General features: G+C 40.2%; 1 protein-coding gene across 1 annotated transcript; it reads right to left on the reverse strand.

Annotated features, from left to right (window-relative positions):
* Nucleotides 1-1,779: 1,779 nt before the first annotated feature.
* LOC131325664 (uncharacterized) lies at nt 1,780-22,268 on the reverse strand. Its single transcript, XM_058358026.1, has 15 exons — nt 21,872-22,268; nt 15,286-20,266; nt 15,019-15,207; nt 14,036-14,150; nt 12,344-13,388; nt 11,452-11,899; nt 11,025-11,078; nt 8,117-10,934; nt 7,891-8,004; nt 7,033-7,163; nt 5,609-5,701; nt 5,203-5,472; nt 3,687-4,302; nt 2,882-2,957; nt 1,780-2,806 (listed from the first exon to the last, which is right to left on the reverse strand). Exons 1-15 carry the CDS (start codon nt 22,180-22,182, stop codon nt 2,707-2,709), a joined length of 11,361 nt encoding a protein of 3,786 aa, XP_058214009.1. The 5' UTR covers nt 22,183-22,268; the 3' UTR covers nt 1,780-2,706.
* Nucleotides 22,269-23,054: the final 786 nt, after the last annotated feature.

Below are 23,054 nucleotides of genomic sequence, written 5' to 3' on the forward strand. Positions count from 1 at the left end.
GCTATACATTTTGTTCATGAAAACAAACATTAATAACCAAAAGCCTACGCCCACCGCTCAATATTCACCGCTCTCCCCACCAATACCGAGACGGATAGTGAAATGTTGAGTGGTGAATATTGAGCAGTTCATTAATAACTTCTCTCTGTGCATATATACATTTGTCCTATTTAGAGGTGTGGATCCAAAAACTTATATAAACGGAAACACATTAATTAGAATGGTAAAAAAATTCTCATAAGAAAAAATGATAATAAATTTCACTCATAATTGTCTCATCAATAAATTAGTATTTTTTTCTTTTCATGCGAACTTACAAAATAATTATAATGTCTCTAACAATTATATCGTATGTAGTCAATTATGTAATGAAAAAAAACCAACCGAACTGATTTCATCCCTCATAGGACATCTATGTATAAATTTTTTGAAACATCAGAATTTAGCATATATATATATTTGCCATTATATATTTTCAGAGGTGAACTTGTCAGAATAAAATAATAATAATGAATAAAGAGGTCTACACATGGGTCACCATGTTAAATAAATAGGATGAGTTAAAAGCATTTGTTATTCAAAAAACCACCACCTTTTGCATTGCAAGTTGACAAGGGTGTAACTGTGCAAGGGCTGATGAGCAAACGGCAACGTTTTTGGGTGGCTGGAATGAGAAATGTTAAGTGCAAAGAAAATTTACCCGGCTGCAATTTGCAGTGCCCACCCATCGCTGCAGGGACTCGGCTCCCCAGAAGTGGACCCAAAACGAGTAATGAATGGTGGTATTTGGATTTGGCAAAAAAGACAAAAATACGTACTGCAGACTCGGTTTCACGTTTAAATAGTGGGATTTTGGAACAGGAGCTTTCGGTTTAACCAAGCAACCAAGTTCGTTCATCCAAGCCCCAATGTAGCATCCTGAATTATTTTCACGTGGGGGCAATTTTTCCTAATTAACAAATGAAAAATAAAAACATGCAATATTCATTAACAAGAAATGCATTTCAATAATTTCAGTGATGGCCTAAAATATTGCATGATAATGCTCACCTACTAATACTACTGGACTTCGGGTTGGTGCTGTGCAGTGAAGTGCACAGCATCGTAATGCGCACCTCCTAGCCGTTAAATCGTGTATCCGACGACTCGGATCTCATCTCGGCAACCAACGATCGAAAGCCGTTCATTACCGAGATGAAATCCGAGCCATCGGATACACAATCCGACAATTCGGAGGTGCGCAACACGGTACTGCACACACCACTGCACAGCACCATCTCTCAATTTTTACTCTCATGTGATGCAAACTTTCAAGTTAATCAAAGATCAGCATCCATCCAACGAAGTATATTTGTCCCAAAGAAATGAGTCATCAGACACTAATTGATCATTTCTCTTTCTTCCACTATGATTCAAAACCAAGCATTTACTTATGCCCAATCAACATAATTGTTGGAGTTAAACGCTAAACAAATTAGGACTTGGGCCCAATCAACATAATTGGCGGGGCAAAGGTATGGAGAGAAGAACTATTGACCGATCTAACTTTTGACAATATGTTTGCTTAGAATGACTGTCCTCGGAAAGCAATCCATGCCCCCTTACAAACTCCAAAAATCGAGGAACTCAAGGGATATAACTATGCCTCCAAGCCAGCGAATGGCAGTAGAGAGGGCTGACCTGACACCCAATTTAATTTCAGCGCTCATTACCTTGCTTCCTTCGTTCAAAATCACAAAGGCTACCCTATTCTCAAAACCCAAAAAATGATCCAAAGTGAGCACTCAAAACCAAAGCATCGTGCAACTATTGAATGCTGAATATGTCAAACTAATTGAAGTTTGGACCATGTCTAAAATACAGGAAGGAGTAGGACAACATACAGAAGCAAATACAGTCTGCCCTGCCCCTGGCAAACAATCCAGAAAATTACTGTACAAAAGCTGCCTTGGGAGATGATGAAGTTAATTAAAGGTGACTGAAATTACAACATAGAAGATAGTTACCAAAAAAAAAAACATAGAACATGGACTCATTGGAATGTGGTGTTCAAATTGATTAGCTAGTCTGACAATTCCACCAACTGACATTGCCCCGAGAATTGCACACCCCATCCCCGAGATAAAGAACAGCAAAGAACAGCAATTCTAATCTTCCGACAGACGCTTATCAAGGGTTGTAATCCTCTGAAAAGCACATTCTATTGACCGTATCTCTCGTTCAACCCCCAATAAAAATGGTGTAACAGAATATAAGCCGGTTTCTTTAAGAAAAAGCATTCCAGCAATGGGGATCCGAATGGATAAGCTGTTTCCACTAAAGCAAATTCATTCCAGCTGCAGAAACAAGAACAAATACCTCCTTCGCGAGCCCTCAACCGGCAAAGTTGGAAAGCACTTGACAAGCTGTGATCTTCCTACAAACAAGCAAAGAGGCAATCCACAGGTGTTGGCCTCACAAGACAATTGCTCAAGGTTTGAAGCTGATTTGGAGTTCTACTCGGCCACAGAAACCACTGATCCCAAGGTTGGTCTTTGAAAGAGGGTGGTGGGATCCCGTGAGATATTTCAACCAAATGCTGTTGCGCTTCATCCGAGAAGGAGCCAAGAAATCAGAATGGCCTAACCGGGAAGCCTATAAATATGGGATGCCAGGGCTGAAAGGTTTCAAACACGACAGATTTTCTATGAGCATGCTTCTCAAACCTCAAATCCAAGGAGTCCAACCTTCATACATATTGCAAAGATTATCCACGCTGGTTGCTTGCTTAAGTAGATATTCCACTTGCTCTGCAATACTGATTTCTCTGAAAGAAGTACAGTGCCTTGTTAGCATTAATTTTACGAGAAAAGTCCATCAGATATTCAACGGAATTAGGTACCTGTTGTCGGCAATATCTTGGCCATCTAGCTTCATTTCGACTCGCTTTAGAACTGACAATGCATAAGCATTTTTACCTACAGGTGAAAAGAATTTACAATACAGAATGAAGCAGGTTCCCATATTCTATCAGTCAAATGTTCATGCTGAATCAAGAAGTTAAATGCTTTCAGGCAATCCGGGAAAGTAAAGAGACATCATAATGCTAGTAAGACAGACTATACTTCACATCCTTCTAACAAACTGTCATAGATTATCTCCATATGCCAGCACAATGCCACATATGCACATAAATGTCAAATGAGACAACATTTGCAAAGTATAAGCTGAAATTTCTCCAAACAAGCAGTGGTATTTAAGAGGCACATACTCAGTTAGTGTTATAGATGTCCAGATACCAAAATACAAGATCTGTTTGTGTTACATGATTAAATCCCAATAGGCCAATACACTGCACAGATGGGATGTTCAGTGAAACATTATTGACTGAAAAATGTCCCTGACTACAAAGAAAAAACAGTTTAGACTTAACACGAGGTAAGACAAAAGCCTACCACGCACTAGTTGAGTTATGAAATCTTCAAGTACAAATTCAGTTTCCTTCTAGCATCATAAATTAGTTCCATTTCAAATGTGACATGATTTTGACAATTAACTGTTCCATCGTTTCATATGCACTTGACCATCAAGCTGCGCTAAATATGAATGATTAACCTCAAAACTTGAGCTAAATTTGAAAGGCATTTGTAATACCCTACTACAGATACAAGCACATGAAAGGGTAGTCAGATCATTATCATTCTTACCCCTGCATACTCGATTTCCACCGTCAGTTATAGGAAATGGAGTTTCGCCATGTTCATCTCCATTCTTCTCTTGGTTTAATGCAGAATATTCATCTTTAAGCCCAGACTTCACCTGTAGGTTTTTCTTATTCTCAGCAACCCCAGAAACAGATTCATCATATGCTGATTCCCCTAGTTTTTGACATTCATCTATAGAACCAGTATCACCATTACTAGCCTGTTTAAATTCTGACTGCTCATGAGGCAAAGTTTCTTCCGACTCAGTTCCAGACATTAGAGTGGATTCCAAAGATCTTTTGGCCTCCATGCTTCTCAAACTATGTACTAGTTGTTGAACTTCTGGGTCATTGAAGCTATCTTCAGGACTTCCTTCTGCTGACATGGCACCAGTCTCTGAGCTACTACTGCAGATGCTATCTGGAGGAGATATCCACTCTTTGTCTTGTAAAGATAGTCCACTCACTCCAAGAGATTCCTCGCCACTTTCTCCATCCGATTTGGAGAAGAACTCTCCCTCCTTACTAAAGTAGTCACTATCATTTACTGCAGCTTCTGGCCTCGACAAATTTATCTCCTGCGACCTCACTTCCTCACTTTCTCCTAGTCCTTCAAGAGCCTGGAATACCAATAACATTAAATTCAGTAATCTTCCAGAACCCACACATTGGTCCTTTTGTTTTGTTGTGGAAGAATTTACCAGGGAAAATAATTTTCACATAAACCAGTTTCACATGTAAAATAACATCATAAAAAATATATATTTTCCAGAGTTTGGCATCAGACCTTGAAAAATATCCAGGCAAAAGAATTTATAGATTGGGTGCTACAAAAACTCAGCACAGAGACCACGGACCAACTGACGGTGAAACGGTCTTTCATTGCAATCCCAGATTCCCAATATTCAGATTGATAATTCAAGCAGGCAGTGTTCTAAAACTCGGTATTCCTTGCCGAGTACTTGGCGAGTACTCGCTCCAAGGTGCCTGGCCGAGGGGACTAATCCCCTACTCGGTGGGCATTACTCGCCGACTAACGCCAAGTACTCGCTCCAAGGTGCCTGGCTGAGCGAGTACCGAGTAGTGAGTTTTAGAACACTACAAATAGGTGAAGAATTTTTTATTTGTTGAAGTGCTTCAGTGAATTGTGAATCAGGGGGGTATAACATGAAAATCGACAAGGCTTGAGACCTGGGATTGCATAGTATGGTCTATAATAGTTCCAGTAGAAAGAGAACAGACTTGTACCACAGAAGGAAAAAGAGGAGAGACTGGCGGGGACCCCAAAAGACACAAGTAGAGAGGGTATACTTATATATGAAAATCAGACCGGTAAATTGTTTTCTTCTTCTTGTAAGACATTTTGCCTGGAATAGATTTTACTCTAAATTATATGGATTATGAAACTACTCAGCATGAAATTGGTAATTATTTTTTAGGAAAATATTTTATGCTGTTACAGACTGAGCCTTACGATTAATTCTAATAAAAAATAAATATTCTCAATACTAGTGTAGCACCTTATGAAGATTTCCTGCATGAAGACTTGCAGTTCGAGCCAATCTGGTCAACAGGGAATGGACTCCCTTCACAGAGATAGTGACAGATGGCACCAAGGGGTTAAAAGTCTGATAAGCCTCTTTAATTCTTATGTAATAAGACTGGTATATGGCTTGACCATGAATTGGAGATATTTCCATTTTGGTGTCTCTTTCCCTCGCCATAGCATCAGTCATAGCAGCAACATCTTTAGATAACACGGATTCGAGAGGAAGCAGGATTGTATTTGCCTGACCAAAACCAAAAGCAACCACATACATAAATATGATTCAATCAGCAGACTAGGTTTCATGCGTTGAAAGCGACAACATATTTCAGCAAATATGATAAATAAACTATGAATCATGATTCGGAGACAAGTACAACCTTAGACAGATCTTTCATGAGAGAAGAATGTACTGCAGCAGCCTCCTTCCCCAAACTGTGGACATCATGCAGACCTTCAGTTATTGCCAGGACCTAAAGCAAAGTACAGCAAAGTTAGCCACACAAAAAAACCACAAAGAAGTGTCTTAAATAATCCAAGTTAGAATTTGTATGAGGCAGCAAGTTCAAAGACTGGAAAAGAGAAACAGAAACAGAAAGAAATGAAGCCATACAATTAAGTAGTGATATAAAATGTCTCTAATGGGGCATTCTCTAGCTAGTCAAACACTATTTTGTGGAGATCAATATTATCTCTTACTAGTAATGGTCTTAAGGTAATAGATATGCTACTTCCAGCAACTGCATTGGAAAAAATAATTTAAAAAGATATCGGATTTCATCTTCTTTTTCCTTCTGTAGAAGATTGGCAAGGAGAATGGCAACAAGGGCAGTTTTTTGGAATTGCACATAGAATCGGTGTGGGCATTAACCATTTATCTGGTCACACTGATACTTTTCACGTGTAGAGAAGGAGCTGAGGTACCTTGAATGTCACCTGGTCACACTGATACTTTTCATGTGTAGAGAAGGAACTGAGGTACCTTGAATGTCACCTTACTTTTTTTGAGGCAGTGTCAGGTTTGTGTGTGAATGTGGTACCAAGGAGGAAGGTGCAGAATGTCAGGGATTGGCTACTTCTTGGGGCTCCCAAGCGGGCTCAGTTCTAAGTATTTGGAACTCTTGATCCCGATAGTTTTGACTTGCGTTTGCAAATCCTTTGGTCATTGAATGGTCCAATTGGTTTTTTCCATTTGTTTCATCCATAAATGGAATAGTCAACATCTAAAATGGGGCCATTGAGGAAGATGGGAGGTTTCGCCACATTTGATGCAAAAAGGGGTTTCTTTGTGTTTTATGAAATGATAGTGATCCAAATTTGCAAAAGGTTCAGGTCTCTAGGCCTGCCTTCTCTGATGCCTTTCAGCTTTGATTTGGGTGCATGGTTCCACAGCAAAACGTCTCTTTAGCTCCTCGGTTCTTGGAGGTATGGGGGGGGGGGGGGGACACTATTTCAGTAATCTGAGAGCAGCCACTTTGTGCATATATTGGCAAAGGTTTGGCCTATCTTCAATCCTCTCCCGCCCATACCCCCAATGATTGGGGCTGTTATTGTTTGTTTTGTATAGTGATTCAAATTTGCCACACTCATGTGATGGTTGCCTTCACCTCACCAACGAATTCAACTTCCATAAATATCCAAGTGCACAGACGAAAACAAAAATCCCTACAATGCAATAAAAAGTCCAAGTATCATAAATTTGAGGATTTTAAAGGATTTACTTCCATCATAGCACATAATCATCACCAACGGTACACCTTGCAAGAATAATGAGATCAGCCAAACAAATATTGAAGCATTATACCTCTTCAAGCATGGAACCACACTCGGAAGTCAATGCAGTGTGGCTCCTTATAACACGCCCAAAAGAAGATAGTGCCACATTGGCTTCATAGGCACAATCCCTCATTGCAACAAGAGTGCTTTGCAAATCGCCTACATAAGAGAAATCAGCATATCATGTCACACAATGCATGTATTCATGTGTACTTGGGACTGTGATATAAAAGTACACTGCTCAGTTACTACATGAAAGCAAACAAAAGGAAAATTAAGGCTATTTTCGTCAAACCGGGCTGGAAACTGCTTACGCCTAAATTGCACTTAAGGAAAAAAAGGGGGTCTGTGATGGAGGAACATCATTTTATTAACACTAATGAAGAGCCAATTATCCCAAGTATATTAAAATTCTTTTTCCTTTTTTTTTGAACAGCAGAAGTACATAGAAATTCAAATGTGATTTGTAAGCTCCTCAGAGGTTAAACAAAAAAATATTTCATACTAGCCAACAATTTGATGACTTGGTGACTGAGACTAGCCAAACATAATCCCCGTTAGTCCCTTCCACTCGTTTAGTTCGAAGTTAGTCCAGCAACTACATTTTTCAATCACTTTACATAAGGAAGTTCACAATTTCAGCATAGATAATGGCAACCTAAATAAACATTTATCAACCACCTCAAAGGATCAAATGCAAATAACGATCTAAACAAGTTATAAATTAACGTAATAACCAATCTGACTTGCCAGGGGTCATACAGTGTGTAAATATTGTATAGCTTCGCAGCTATACCTAAAGTTCAAATATGAACTCATGTGAGTAAATAGATGTGTGTGCGCGCGCGCGCGCGCGTGTTTGTGTATCATCTGAGAATTATGTGACCTGAAGCCGATTTTGCTTTCACAGAGGCAATGCTGAGTTCATTAGCCGCAGAAAACAAGCCATTGGAAGCAGCATCCATGGTGATCTGCGCAAGCTTCCACTCTTGCTCAGCACCTGATATACAAAGAACAAAACATTTACGTTGATCATCCATACAAAAGGGTAACAAAATGATTTGACCTTCTTCTCTTCAGACGTCAATTAACTAAGAGAGATAGAAACTAACGAGTAAAAGAATGGTAAGTGGCATCCAATCTTGTTAATGCACTCAAGTAAGCTTGCTGCCATGTCCTTCCATCAGCACCACTCGAAAAGGGATAAAGATCTCCTGAAGTCCGAAAAATGCCATCTCTTGATGCTTCAAACTCCAATACTGACATACAGATTTTGATGATGTCTGATGCCCTTTCTTGAGCTTCCCCCAACAATTGTCGTCGTCTCACAAGATGGTTGTGGAATTCAGGAGGTATTCCTGAATTCCTTGCTGTGGAACTTCCCATCGAACTGGAATTTGGACCACCACAGGCCCACCCCATAGCTCTTTCAAGCTGCCCTTCTGCTGCAACAGTTGTTCTTTCACAAGCTTGTAGGCCCTCCATTGACCTAGCTATTTTTGACACAGAAGATTGTATACTTTCCAACAATTTAGGCCTACTGAGGTTTAGGACTGCTGAAATTAAGTTATCTTCACTTGCAAGAAATTTATGAGAGATGAGCCTGACGGTATGTAATGGATTCGCGATAACATCATGCGCCCATTCCATCTGAACAATCTCTAGGCTTGTCTTGTGAAGAGCCTCTTTAAGTTCATTCACCTGCCTTGTCATGAGAGAAGCGGCTGACCTAGCTGCTCTAACAGTTTCATGAGCATTGCAGTATTCCTCAAGCATAAGTTGAACCCTTCTTACAGCCCCGAAATCTTTCCTCGCTTGATCAAAAGCGACATCGTTTGTCATTTCCGTCATTTGCTTTAATTGTTCAATTTCTTTGTCTAATGTAGCCAACAGAATAGGACCAACTCGCTCTTTCAAGTATTGGCCTATATGTCCTTGAAGTTGAAGTTCAAGCTTTTTCTTCTCTTGACTGAGAAGCTGGTCAAATCCCAAGTTTTGATCAACAGATGAAGCTGTATCATGTATACAGGAATCAAGAAAAGAATCCATAACACCAACTTTCCAAATAAAGTACGAGTGGTTGTTCAGTAAGTTGGGAAACTTCCAGATGTATTCAGATAAGGGGCAACCGGAAGTCATCAAGTCTGAAAGATAAGAAATACCATTGGAGCAAGAAGCAAACGGGCGACCAAGTGTAGCCAATACCTTATCAATTGATTCCAACTCAGAAAAGGGCTGAACAAGTGCCGCCAAAAGAGCTTTGCTCCTTACGATGTGCGAGTCACCCTCCTCTTCAGCACCCACTAGGGATTGAAAATGCATTTCAGCAGAAATCAGAGCATTTCTAACACTAGCTTCCCTCTTCAGCAGAGAAGAAGTTCGCATGTCCTTCTGGTTCCACGTTTGATGGAGTTTGTCCAGCTGTGCTTTACAAGCTTCTTCTTGAGAGGCAAGTTCTTCAGCTTCTTCCCAAGAAAGATGATCCCTACCCTTCATAGAAGCTTCTTCAAGAGCCAACTGCTGCTCAGTGATGTGACCAACCATAACAAAGTAATTCTGCTCCAATTCAACTAAAGATACCCTCTCTAATTCAACCTCAACCAGCTGCTCCAGTGCTGTATCAATGGATCCCCTGATTTGTGAGAGAGATCCAAATGCATCCATAACTTCTGAATTGAAAGATACAACAGATCTTATCAAATCCGGTAAAACAACTTCAATCATTTGCCCAACCAAGTTCTTAAAAGAGAACAAACTAGTTTTGAAAACGGACGCCCAGTTCCTTTGGACAAAATTATTTGAACCATTACCGTCTCGGTCAACAATAGATAAACTCCCAATAAAATGCCATAGTTCACTTACAAATCCTGCTACCAATACGCATTTCTCAATTTGCTCTTCCAAGTCACCAAAAATAATTACAAGATCAGACTGCAGCACACTTCCTGTACTTCTACCCATACTATATGTGGAACTGCCAAATATGTCAAGCATTCTACGCTTAGCCTCACTATATATAGAAGTCACTGCTATATTTAAGACAGTCAGCACCTTCTCCCTCTTATCTTCTAGCTCCCCTTGCAATCTTGCATCTTCTTTCCTTGGTAGGCCAGCAGACTGCATGTACTTGGTAAAAGCAGAGAGAAGCCGATCCTTAGCTCTTGATTCAGTCTCTAAGCCAATCGAGCTCAGAAGTTCAGCACATTCTTGCTCAATTTTCTCTATCTCTTCCCCATATTTCTCCACTTTTAGACACAGATCATCATAACTCCTCCTACTAGACTCGAATCCATCTCCATGATTTTTTGAAATCAGCTCAGCAGCCTGTCTTCTCGCAAGGGATAAGATATCAGAGGAAAGGCTATTTACAGAAAGTTCCAAAATTTGTGCCCAACCATGCACTGGGCTGCTTGTGAGGTAATTTAATGGTAGAATACGTTGCAAAGCCAAAGAATACTCTTGGACGGCTGTTACAGCAGAAGAAAGTCCATGATCCATTTCAGCAATGAGCTGAGAAACTTCTCTATCTATATCATGACATTGAACTTGTGTGGGCTCCGGAACAATAGTCAATGGAACACCAGCCGCGAGGACAGCAGATGTAAGAGACAATGCTTCCTCAGTACCTGTCAGTTGTAAGTAGGCTTTGATTCCCGAAATTGAACTGCTTCGTAAAGCATCAAGGATCATTCCATGTTGCTCCATCCAAGCTGTTGCCTCTTTCGCTTTCTCTGTTACCACCGCCTTGGCTTGAGTGAATTCCCTAGCCTGTATTTCAAATGAGGCACGGGTCCTCTCTGAATTACACGTTGCTTCAGCAACAATGGACTTTGCAGATGTCTCATGCAGAACAAGGTTAGACCTCTCTTGATCAACCAGATAAAAAAGAGCAGAAACCAGCTCATATTGATTTAGAATGTTCGCGAACCTCTGTAAGGGAATTCTCAGTGTCAAAGAAAGACCAAATTAATGACAAACTTCAAACCAGTCACCTAAAAACTTAGAGGAAGTTTTGCATACCTCAAGTGCAGATTCAACAGCCGGCAAGGAACTAAGTAGAAGATCGTGATGCTCCTGTAATATTCGAGAGATAAGTAACACTCTTGTATACAAAAGGACATCCGGTTAAACAACCGTTGAAAAGGAATACCAATTAATTAGCTTCAATTATGCTAGCAACAAAAATAGCTCTGCTAAAATCTGAATAAAATGCAAGGATTCATAAACTCAAATGCTGCATGAAAATTCAATAAAGCAAGCATGTGGAACCATATAATGGGAATAATCAAAAAATTCCATTGACGAAAGGATAAAAGAAGACGAATCCCTTCTCCTTTTCTTTGCTCTTTCTTGAGCTTCTTATTTCTTTTTCTGTTTTGTCATTTTCCAATTTTTTTTCTTGGGCAGGATAGGCTGATGTTCATCATTTATTGACACACAAGAGTACCTGCAATGGAACACGGATTTCTTGAACACGGGATGCAAACAGACTCAAGCTAACTGCCAGCTCCATGCCCTTTCTTTCTTCACCTATGATTGCTGCATCGTCATGGAAATCTCCACGTGTCCATTCCACCAGTGGATCCCAAACAAATACTTCTAACAACATCAATATAATGTCCTTATTCTTCCGTAAAACACCAAGAACAGCTTCACAGTTTGCTCTAAAGTTGCCTTCAATCCCAGACAACCCTAAAGCTGCTTCCATTGTCTGGGTCAGGCGGAAGGGCACAATTTCAGGAATCTTTAATCTTTGCCCTTTATCAAAGCACACATTATAATCAATATGCAGAATGTCCCCAGTAGTAAAATCGATAAGAATATTATCCAGATGCCTGTCGCCTAAGCCTAGGATGTGGCCAACCATGCTCATTGCTGCCATGGTACCAGAATATCTGCAATCAAGCAAAATAAGTCAACTCAGTGGAGTGTAAGTGTTTTACATTGTGCGATGTGCTTAGCTTAAGAAACACATGTTTCCAAGTACATTTGTTAAACCATGTAAGCATTAGTATCATGCACACAGACAATAGTACCACATTACTTATCAAGAAACAAAAGGGAGGAGAAGAAAGTATCGCTTCGCATGGGATAAAATTGGAGTGCCTTGATCCTATTGTTGGGTTTGTGTATTGATTTAAAAGTGTACCTTTAACAAGCCACAACACCACACCCTACATAGTAAGTAGTTTATCACCCGAAATAAAAATAGTAGGCAGTAACAGGTTTCAAAAAATGCATATAAAATATCAAAGGTGTGCATGTATTTATGCTTTCCACTTTTGCAGCTCCATGATAAAGATTACAGAAGAGCTTTTTACAAAGTTATGATAGCGAACCTCCTCATTTTCAAGCTGAAGGCTTTGAATCCTTCACTAGCACACCAAAGTTCTTGATGAAGAAGTTGCTTAGGAGCCTCCTTCATAAGATCCAAAAGAACTTTCCGTTTGACATCATGAGGCCAATCTCTTCGTGATATTACTCTTCTTATGCCTTTCTCTTTAAGTGCTGGTATGATTTTACCATAGAACATATCAATTGGTCGGGGAACAGCTGGGGGCATTGAATCTTCCATATTGCCAGCACCCAATCCCTGCGTTTGTGCTAGCTGAGCACGGTTCTGCCATGACTTAAAGATACTGTATACACTTGTAACATTGTCCACCCACTGGATAAGACCAGCTCGACCGCTAAGCGGGGTTACCGAATAGTAGCGAATTGAAAGGGACCGACTTGAAATTGCACCTGACGAATGCAAAAAACCATTAATAGCTTGCAACAACTGCATGATTCTAGCATCAAGACGCAGGTCTTCTCGCCCTTTAAGAAGATACGTGTACTTCTGACCATCTGAACCCAGTATAACAAGTTTTTTGGGTTTAGTCTTGGTTGATAAGATAGCTAGTTGTTCAGTGAAAGACACTATTGTGACAATTCCCTGAGGAGTCCCATCAGATTCAGACATTGTGATTTGCTTCTCAAGACCAGGCATTGGAACATCAGAAGATGATAGCCGAGTCAAATTAGGTGCAACTTGTCCAAGAGATAACGATGACTTCCTCTGATAAGATGCCAATGAAGCAACAATGTTGTCAAATGGTCGCCACACATCCCCAAGTGCTGCAGCTGATGCCGGAGGAGTCTTGAAGTTTAAGATGGCTGATTTAATTTGTTCCCTATACTCGTCATGGAACCATATCTCATGAGGCGTTTCAGGTTTCCGAGAAGTGGAAGCCAAACGACGCTCTAAGGCTACAACAATGGGTGCCATCATGGCTGAGTACTTTGCAGAGTTTATTTTGATCTTCTCACTATGACTGAGAGTTACATTATCCGCAATTCGTGTAGCCTCCTCTTTCAGAAGATTTATACGTCTCATCACGTCTAGAAAACATGCAAGAAAATAAATAACGAAGATGATTTGTCATGACAAACGGAAACTAACAACTGTAGCAGTGACCAATGATACAAGAAGCAAACAGCATATCACTTTAAGTTGAGTTAGTAAAAAAGATAATGTGGCACACAATTTATCTAGATTATGAGCTCAGGTAAGTGCAACGATGAATTTTACACATCGTTATCTTGAGAGCACTGTATATTCAAAGGAAAAAAGTTTGTAAACTGGCTATGCTACTAAGTCATGCTCACAGAATGCTAGCAAGAATTGTAAAAAGTGAAAGTACCAGAAAGATGATCCAGAGCCATAAGTTTTTGAGAATTACGCTTGCGATTTAAGAAAACTGAAGCTAATAATGAGAAACCCACTTACTAAATCTGGCGTTAACGGTTAAAAAAATAAACACTGCATTTATACTTGTTTCCATTCGGACACCCAGTTTTCTGTTGATGTTGTTTTGAGTTGGCATATTAGAATTAAATCATGGTTGTGTCCATTTTTGCAGAGGTGATATCATACAAAATTCAACTTCCCACTCAGAAAATGTATTATGTTTGTGCAGTTGCAGATACATGATAGGACCATAAAAGATACAGTTGAAGAAAGTCTTCTAGATAAACATCCTGGCTACCTGCATGAAGTTCTTGTAGCGTGCTGAGCCATAATTCCTCCCAAAGGACAGTCACATTTTCCAAATCTTTTATCACAAGCTGGACATCCTGAATCAGTCTGGGATAAAGCTTACTCTGTATGTAACAAGATGTTTGATTAAGCCAATGGGACCAGGAAGTTACGCATTCCAACTATAATTTTAGGGTAGTCAAAAGCAACAGATATAAAAATGCTTTCCATATATAAGAAAGAAGATAAAGTTGAACGCAAAAATAGTTAAAAGAAGCAGTGAATGAACATTATGAAAACTGAAAGAGAGGCAAGAGAATGTTGTTTCCCATTGTCAACTTATTCCCACTCTAGATTGTCTAATTTTGAATACTGCTATACAAGGCCTGGAAATTTGTTCTTTTAAATTTTCATGGAATCATCTTTTATCAAACTTTACATTTCAAAAGCTAAAACAGCTTCAAATTTGGTCTATTTGCCAACCCATCTTATCACTAGCCACCAATCCAAGATAGAGAGACTGAGGGCCCATTTCGTGAAACCTACCTAGACTGTGAGAGATTTAAAGGCACCAGCAAACTATGAAATGGGATTCCTATTGGGATGACAATCGCACCTGAAGGAAAACATGGAAGGAGAAAAACCGACTTGAAGTGCTGTGGTTTAAGGGAAACTAAGTCCCTTGGCTGGGTAAAATATCCAAAAACTGCTACTTTATCTCCATAACCACCTTCTTCCTTGCCTTAGTTGCAATAGTCTCTGAAGACTGAAGTAACCTTCACTTTCCAAAATTGACACTCCCTATTCATTTATCAAAAATATATGTAACGCGATTCTATAAAGAGATAGAACAGAGCCAAAACAGTAACAGTTCACACCCACTCCCCAAAATACAATAACATAAAGCACCAATTTTGTCTTCTTGATGTTAACTCAAATTAAAGAAGCAATACAGATCAAACAACAAAAAATAACTAATGACATACGCATTACCAAACAAGCTAATATATGCTGAAGCTCCTCCGAAGTTTCCTGCTCACAAGCATTTACGTCAACAAGCGTTGGGTATACAATGGAACAAGGAGATAGTTTTGCAAGCATCATCAATAAGCCCTCCAATAGTTTTCGAACAACTTGTTCCGGATGAGAACTTAACCGAGCAAAGATTTGGGGTGTTACGTCCTTCAAAAGTACATGCAAATCAGAATGTCAACAATTCATTTTACTTAACATATAAAAATCTAAGGACATTTATCTCACCTGCCATGGCAACAATGGAGCCTTAGAAAGAGCTGGTTCAAGGGTCTCTTTCAACTCCACTCCATAGTTGAGAAGAATATTCAAGACATATAACGTAGCCCTCAGTGTGTAGCTCACAGCCTTTTGATTCGAAGATTCACCAGTGGAGAAAGCTAATTGCCCATCACAATGCTTGGAGGATGAATATGAAAGGTAGTTTATGAAAGCTTGAGCTGCATGCCCAAAGAGAGAAAGCCTTCTCCTCCTCAAAGCCCACCAAACATCAATTAGATCATCAACGCAGGAATATACCGCAGATTCATTAGGGCCAACATTTGCAGATAGAAAGCATTTCTGCAATTGAGAAGTCAGCAAAGAAGAAAGGCATTCGCCACCAGAACTTTCTGTTCCCGGCGCTGCAGCTGCAAATTCAATTATGTTCACTGCCTCCTGCACCAAGGCCTTCATATGGTTATTATTCCTCAAGTTATCTGAAGATTCAAGCTGAAAGTTAGACTCAACCCCTCCCTCATTGATATCGTCCGAGTTGCCCCTTTTCTGGACAAGCTGCAAAACACTAGATTCAACCTTTAACAACTCTTCCTCAGTTAACCTAAACCTGTCCGGTAGTACATCTGGAGCGAGAATGGAAGAAAAAGAGCATGAATGGAGGGCGGTGTCAATTGGGGCACAGAGAGATGCTCTGGCTTGACTATAACACCATGAGGCATAAGAAATCCATGACTTTCCAAAGGCGGGGCAGAGACGAGAGGACAACTTTGTACTGGTCCCCACAAGTTCCTCAACAAGAAGACCCAGATTTGGTTGAGAGCTTGTGTTATCACCACTGAAGGTAATTGCCCCTCTGCCAAGAGAAGAAAGATCAGATTTGCTGAAATCCACCAGCATTTTGGGGATAATACTCTCCAAACTCGGATTTGAAAAATCCCTTCTCAACCAATCTGAAAATTTCAGGCATGCCTTCGCATTCAAAACATTGTGATCAGCGTCAGAAACAACAGAGGAAGAAGAAGAAACTAGAAAAGGTCGTACAAATGACCAAAGATTTGTGAAAGCATCTTCAAGCCTGTTTTCAGCATGCATCAGCAAGATACCCTCGTACTGCAAACTTTTCATGAGGAAATCACGATATCTCCCTTCATGGCAAGATAGTGCATGATCTCTGACATGGTCATTAAGACGGTTTGCTAACCCTAGGTTTCCTTGCTTGCGGGCCAAACTTAATAAGTTCTTAGAGAGGTTTACAGTCACTGGTGAAGTTGGAAGGATTTTCTGGTAAACCCGGAGAACTTTTAGCCAAATGTTGCAATCCTGATGAACTCGGTTGATAGGAGATTGCAGTACTTGGATGTATGAACCCAGTAAAGACTGAAGTAGTTTGTCTTGGCCTCCTTTAAGCTTGCAACTTTCTTCGAAAGCAAAAATGCAGTGTAACTGGGTCGCATATGATGCAGCCTCTGACAACCCATCAAGGGGCAAAACTGATATTACTTCCTCCAGCATTGACTTTGACTTTTGTATTTCATGTGAGACCTTCTCAACATTCCCTTCTATGGGAAGAAGCATTGCCTGCAAAAGCATCTGCTCACTTCTTTGCAGGGCCAATTTAGGGTCAAGTGTGAGTTCATTGCTACTTTTAGGTGTCAAATCCAGGGATGCCCATGATGCTTGAAAATCACCACCATCAAAGCTAGCCAATGCATGAATTGCATTTATTTCATTTCCAGCAGTAGTTAGTGCACCAGAGTAACTCTTCCCAGCATGCTTAGATCGAAGCCTTTGCAGCTCCACTAGCCAAGAGTCTAAAGACTTCCAATCAGAAACTGCGGCAAAACTCTCAATAATCCGTGCAATAGCAAATTGGACCCCGTCAGAACCCATAGAACTGAGTGACTCCTCTGCCTGCAACAAATGAGTAAAATGAGCGGCAGCCTTTTCATACTGGCCTTCTGCTTGATAAACAAGTCCTGAGATCCAGGAAAAAGGTCCCAAGTCCTCGGCATTACTCTCATTATGGTTCTCGTCCATAAGAAATGAAGAGAACGTCATGGTAACCCATTTCCGCAGGCCAATCAAAGCATTTGATTCATGTATTTTGCACAAAGCCAATGCCATGTGTCGTAGAACCCTCAGGATATCCTCAGAAAATCTGCCCCTGATATTCTGGATGTTCTCAGCCACCTGAGCTCTAGGCTTGTCATTCAAAGCTGAATCCACAAGATTCCTAAGCTCCTGCAAACGCAAAGTACAATACTGGATTGTAGCATGATGACATTGCAGAGCCAATCCACCATTCATCATTGGCTCACATATACGAGAAAACCACTCCTCACAGACTTTTCTATTTGCCCGAAAGAATAAGGAGCTCTGGCGTGAAGCAGACGGTAAGACAGTCGATCCTTCGTAGGCATTATATACATTTTTCTTCAGGGCCTCGACAAAATCCAATAATAACCTCATTGGTAATAAGCGAGCGTAAGAAGAACTTATAATACTCAAGCTCCCATCATTTTGCTCAGAATCAAGCTGTAGCACATGTGCGATGTCCAAAAGCATGCGCTCTAACGCTGCGAAAGTTTGGGTGGGCCCACCAAGGTTCGTGCGAAGACGTGTGGTGATGCAGTATCTAGACGCTTCATGTATAGCCCACCAAGCACCGGCAAGAATATTTACAGAGCATATTCTCTCAAGGATATCTTCCTCCACTTTAATTTCCAACGCTATGCCGTCCACGTTTCTTGTTTCATCTAGTTGAGCTGAAGAAAAGCCCTTTGAACTCTTGCAAGTATGAATCAGCCGTTGAATCCAAGAAGAAAGAGGCACCTTCCACCTTTGTGAAATGAAACTCAAGATGGAAACAAGGTGTTGTGAGTGAAGATGTTGAGGAAGTTGCTTAAGTGCAAATACTTGCCTCCAGCACAAGTTACAACTATTATCTAACCTAGGAATGCTACGCCTACAAGTGTTAACTGCTCCCAAATCGTGTAAACCACATATGTACATCGTAATGGGCAACACATCGTTAAGCAACCTTACATAGGAATTTTTTATCTCACTATCTGGATCACCAAGTCTTTCAAGGACCACTTCAGCTATGGCATCCAAGTGTGTAGGCTCAACAAGTTTTGCCAGCAGAAGCTGCTCTAAAACTAGTGCAACATGAGATCTCACTTTTGGTTCCCTATCTGATGCAGTATCCAAAACTGAGAAAACCAAATTCCCAACAACGCCAACACCAACATATCCACATCCATTGTAAAGATGGTTTGTCGCATTCATAGTCTGCCACATACCACTAACACACTCACAAAATTTAGAGATCCACTCTAAGGCTTCCACTTTAACCGCTAGAGGAGAGAAATTATGAAGAGCTTTGACAAGGAGAAAACTGTACTTCTGCAAATGAGCAAAAATCAGAATTGGAAGTCCATCCTTCATATTGTCATCAATTAAGGGTTCTTCACTTCCAATACTAACCGAACTTTTCCTACTAATCTGTTTCCTTATGGAGCACTTGTTAAGAAACTCGAACATGGTTAGCTGGCCCAATGTCTTGACAACATTAGCTTGCAACTCCACAAAACCCATAACTGGTACACTGAAAGGATTCAATTTCTCAAGAGTAAACGAGGCAAGTCTTTCTGATCTCTTGAGGAACAAAGCATCAAGTTCTGCCCGGGCAACCAAACTGTTACCCCCACCCACAGAAACACAGCTTAACAGAACTTTCAGGTCAAACTTAATCAACGCAAACAACTCAGGCTTAGAAATTTTCAGACCAACTTCAATATTGACCTCATCCCTGTTACATGAGATTCTCTGAAGCATGCCTTTTAACAACTCTAGTTCTTCAATTAAGGAAGTTGTGGCTTGTTCAACAACTTCGTCCTTCCCATGTTGAAGTAAGAAAATATAAGTAGCAGCAGAACTTCCTGTGACTACATGATTTGGATGCAACCGCAACTGAGATATAGGTGACTCAAATTGCAATATCTTATGTACAGATGATGGGAAGAGGCCAAAATTTTGTAGAGATAATAACTGGAGATTGGTTTTAAGAACCCCATGAACCTGAAAAGAAGTAACCTTCCCAGACCCAACATGTTGGTTGAAATTAGCCATTCCCAGGCTTTGGAATAACACATCAGCCGCAACAGGGTAAAAGGTGGAAAACCTCTCACCTAGAATTTCTGCCAAGAGAGTTAGGCACCTCCAGGAATCAGACATCCATTTTGACCACCCAAATTTCCTACCAACCATGGATAAACATCCCAACAACAGAGGAATCATTTTGCTAAGAGGATCAATTATTTGTTCAAGTAAATTCATCTCTAGCAAACCAGAAGCTGTTGACTGCAAAACGGTACAAAAGCATGACAGCAAAGCAAGCAATCTCTGAAATGGTTGTGGGGTGCCATGACTTCCATCCTGAAGCAGTAAATCCATGTCGCCCAAGAACTTCGACAGCAATCCCAAAGAAAACTGCAGACTATTGACCCAATGTTTCTGGAACTGCAAGAAGCTATCCATAATAACACGTCTATCAGACTCAGCAAGGTCCGGTATCATTGCCCACCCAAGAAGCAGATCAACAATGTCCACAAAATTGGGTTGAAAGTAAATAAAAAATTTCAAAGAAATGAGAGTCAAAACAGCCAAAAGCTGATGTAGTAAACTCAAGGAGGTTCTCTCATCCTCAAGAAGTTCTTGGCATGCTTTAAGAATCGGTAGGGCATATCTCTCGATTGCAGCAACATCTCCGACGCTAAGAAACTCGCGAAGACCTTCCACAGCCAATTCTGTAGTCCCGTCTCCAGTATTGACATTTTTAAGCAATGGCAGTGCCCAACTGATGAACCGGTCAACCAAACTGCTAAGTATGACATGGTTCTGCCTTCCATTTGACGATACAAGGATTGAACATAGCACGGAACACAAAGCCCCATAGGCTGTAGCTGCTGCCTGACGCACAGAGTACGATCTAAGCCACAGGATCACCAAAATGAAAGAGAAGGGCAACAAACGGTCAATATGAAGAAATAATTTTCATCATCAAAAGTGCCGCTACTACGTGAGGCCGGAAAATAAAGAATCCTCTAGCATAGGTTTCCCTAATTGAAAAAATTGCTTCATGTACCAATTCTGCCCCTAAATCACTTTGGAATTCAACTCTCGTCACTTGTACGACAAGAGAAAACTAAAGTTGGAAAATAATCATATGATTGTGCATTCTAGAAAATCATCAAAACTTTGTGAATGAAGTCCAATTCCAAACTCAGTGCATCCATAAAACCAAAGAATTAGTTCATGTATCAAGTTTGCCCCTAAATTACCTTTTGATTCAACTATTGTGACCTCTATAAGATAAGTTTGGAGATGGAAAATAACTATCAATGGTTGCAGCTAAAAGAATCAAAACAGTACAATCAAATTCAAACTAGTGCAATAATAAAACTCTCTTTATAGTTGAAATCAATGCATTTTGGGTCAACTTCATGAGCAGTGAGACTACAAGAACTAGAATTAGAAGCAATCAAGAACGGCACCTGAATCATGAATGACTGATAAAATAGCGAGAATGTCAATTTTTGTGCGTGTGAAGATAGAGAAGGCTATGTTTCATGTATCAATTTCCCCCTAGATTACTTTTGATTTACGAACTTTGGGGAAAACACTGTCATAATCCTGTATTCCTCTGAATAAAGTAATATTCCAAACTTAGAGAAGCGAACACCTTATCTTTGTTGCGGAAATCACTGGTGATCCTAGTCATGGGCAGACCAATGGTTTAGGGTGGGGGTGCCGTGTTATTACCACCAATGCATATCCAATAAATACATACTATAGTAGCAAAATTTTAGCATATTGGCACCCCCTCTACAAGCATCAAACCCAATTTAACATAAACCCAATTTAATATAGAAAGAAACATATATTAGGTCGTGACTTAGGTTTTACTCCTACAAGTTGGGATTTTACGCTATCAATACAAGAATTAGGCTTTTATACTGAAACAACTATAAATGAAACTGTTTATACTTGTGTCGTGAAATTTTAATCTTTCATCATAATACATTTCTCGTGCTTGATCTTTTAAAACTTGGCATGCCCAAGAAAAAATTTCTGGTTCCACCACTGAACACAAGTGTCAATTTTGCGCTGTGGAGATAGAGAAGGCTAAATTTCACCAAGTGAACATCAGGTCAAGTATCAATTTTCCCCCTAGATTACTTTTGAATTACATACTTTAGGACCTGTTTGGAACTTGGGGAAAAGAAAGGAAAAGAAAAGAAACGAAAGAAAGCGTGGAGGATAATTATTCTTTGTTATTTTTTTCTTGTTTCCTCCCAAACCAAACAGAGGAAAATTATTTTCCCATCTTTTCTTTTCCATAGGTTCCAAACAAACCCTAGGGAAAAGATTGTCAGAATCCAGTGAACACGTCATCCAACAAACTTAGTGCAGTGATAACCCTCATCTTTGTTGTCGAAATCAACCGCGTCATAGTCCAACTAACAAGCAATTACACCACAAACAATAAATAATTCACTAACACGTAATTACTTGTCGGAGAGAGTAATATTACTTGTCGGAGAGAAGTTGAGAGAAGCCCTGGGAGAGGAAAGAGGCGGTGTGAGTGACGAGAAGTGAATTGGGGGGGTAAAGAATGGCGCGGTGGAGAGAGTTTATGGCGGCCAGACGGGAGGCCTCGTCTTCTTCTTTGGCGGCGGCGGCGGCCGCGACGGCGGAGGGGTTGTTATTATTGATGGAGGAAGGGGCAGAAGAGGCGGAGGCGGTGGTGGTGGTTGAATCGCCGCCGCCGCTGACGGCTTTGGGGAGAGCTACATTGAGGAGAGTCGCTAGCTGTTGCTGCTGGTGGTGGAGTCCTTGCATCATCGACGCCGGCTCTGTTCTGGATTTGCGTCTCTCTCTTCCTTCATAGTATCTCTCTCTCTCTCTCTCTCTCTCTCTCGTCTATTTCTCGTTCTGCTGTTATTGCGGCTGGCTTTTAAATTTTCCAAAAAAGCGCGCACAGTAACCACGGTTTCTTGGAGCATGGATTTCTTTGCAGTGGGCCGAGTCTTGGGACAGACGAGCCGGGCTTCGTCTTAAAAGCCCAATCCATGAGCTAGGGCTGGGCGAACTATTGGGCAGGCTTTTCTATTTTAACAAAGATATGTTCCAACTTTAAGGCCCCATTCCCACTAACAAAGACATTTTACAATGTTGTTCACGCTAACAAAAAAGATTATTTCATTTTAAAACTTCGTTCACACTAACAAAAAATTTGTCTACGTAGACAAATTTTTTTCTCAACATTTTCGTTCACATATCCATCAACAACTTATTCACTACCAGAAACACCTAATAACTTTTCAACAACAAAAAATTTTCCTACAATATTTACATTAGCGGAAACCCCCCCCTAAATGGACAGAAAAGTATGTGTTTCAACTTTAAATGGATTACACACAATTTAATTTTCCATTAAAAAGTTTATGTGCACAATAATGTAGTCCTCCAGTGTCGCCGTGACATTTGGAAGCACATGGCAAGCTTAAAAATGCGGCCCATTATGTATTTCACCAGCAAAACGATAAAAAAATAAATCGACTTTAAATGTATATCACAAGATAAATTTTCAATATCATATATACCTCATGATAAAGAATTGCAACAATTCTAAATTTTGAATGAGTTTTTAGTTTTATATAGCTATAGTAAATGTATTTACTAGCTAATTTTGGGGGCCCTCTTCTTAGAAATTT

The sequence above is a fragment of the Rhododendron vialii genome, chromosome 5a, assembly GCF_030253575.1.
Source record: "Rhododendron vialii isolate Sample 1 chromosome 5a, ASM3025357v1".
Taxonomy (NCBI): Eukaryota; Viridiplantae; Streptophyta; class Magnoliopsida; order Ericales; family Ericaceae; genus Rhododendron; species Rhododendron vialii.

Bases quoted from the DNA above. Each gene is read 5' to 3' on its own strand.
- LOC131325664 (XM_058358026.1), bottom strand. From the start codon at position 22,182: ATGATGCAAGGACTCCACCACCAGCAGCAACAGCTAGCGACTCTCCTC. The intron at 20,267-21,871 runs GTAATATTACTC...CCTGTGGCTTAG, and splicing joins TCTCAACTTCTCTCCGACAA to ATCGTACTCTGTGCGTCAGG. The intron at 11,900-12,343 runs GTTCGCTATCAT...GCTTGATTGCAG, and splicing joins TTCAGCTTGAAAATGAGGAG to ATATTCTGGTACCATGGCAG.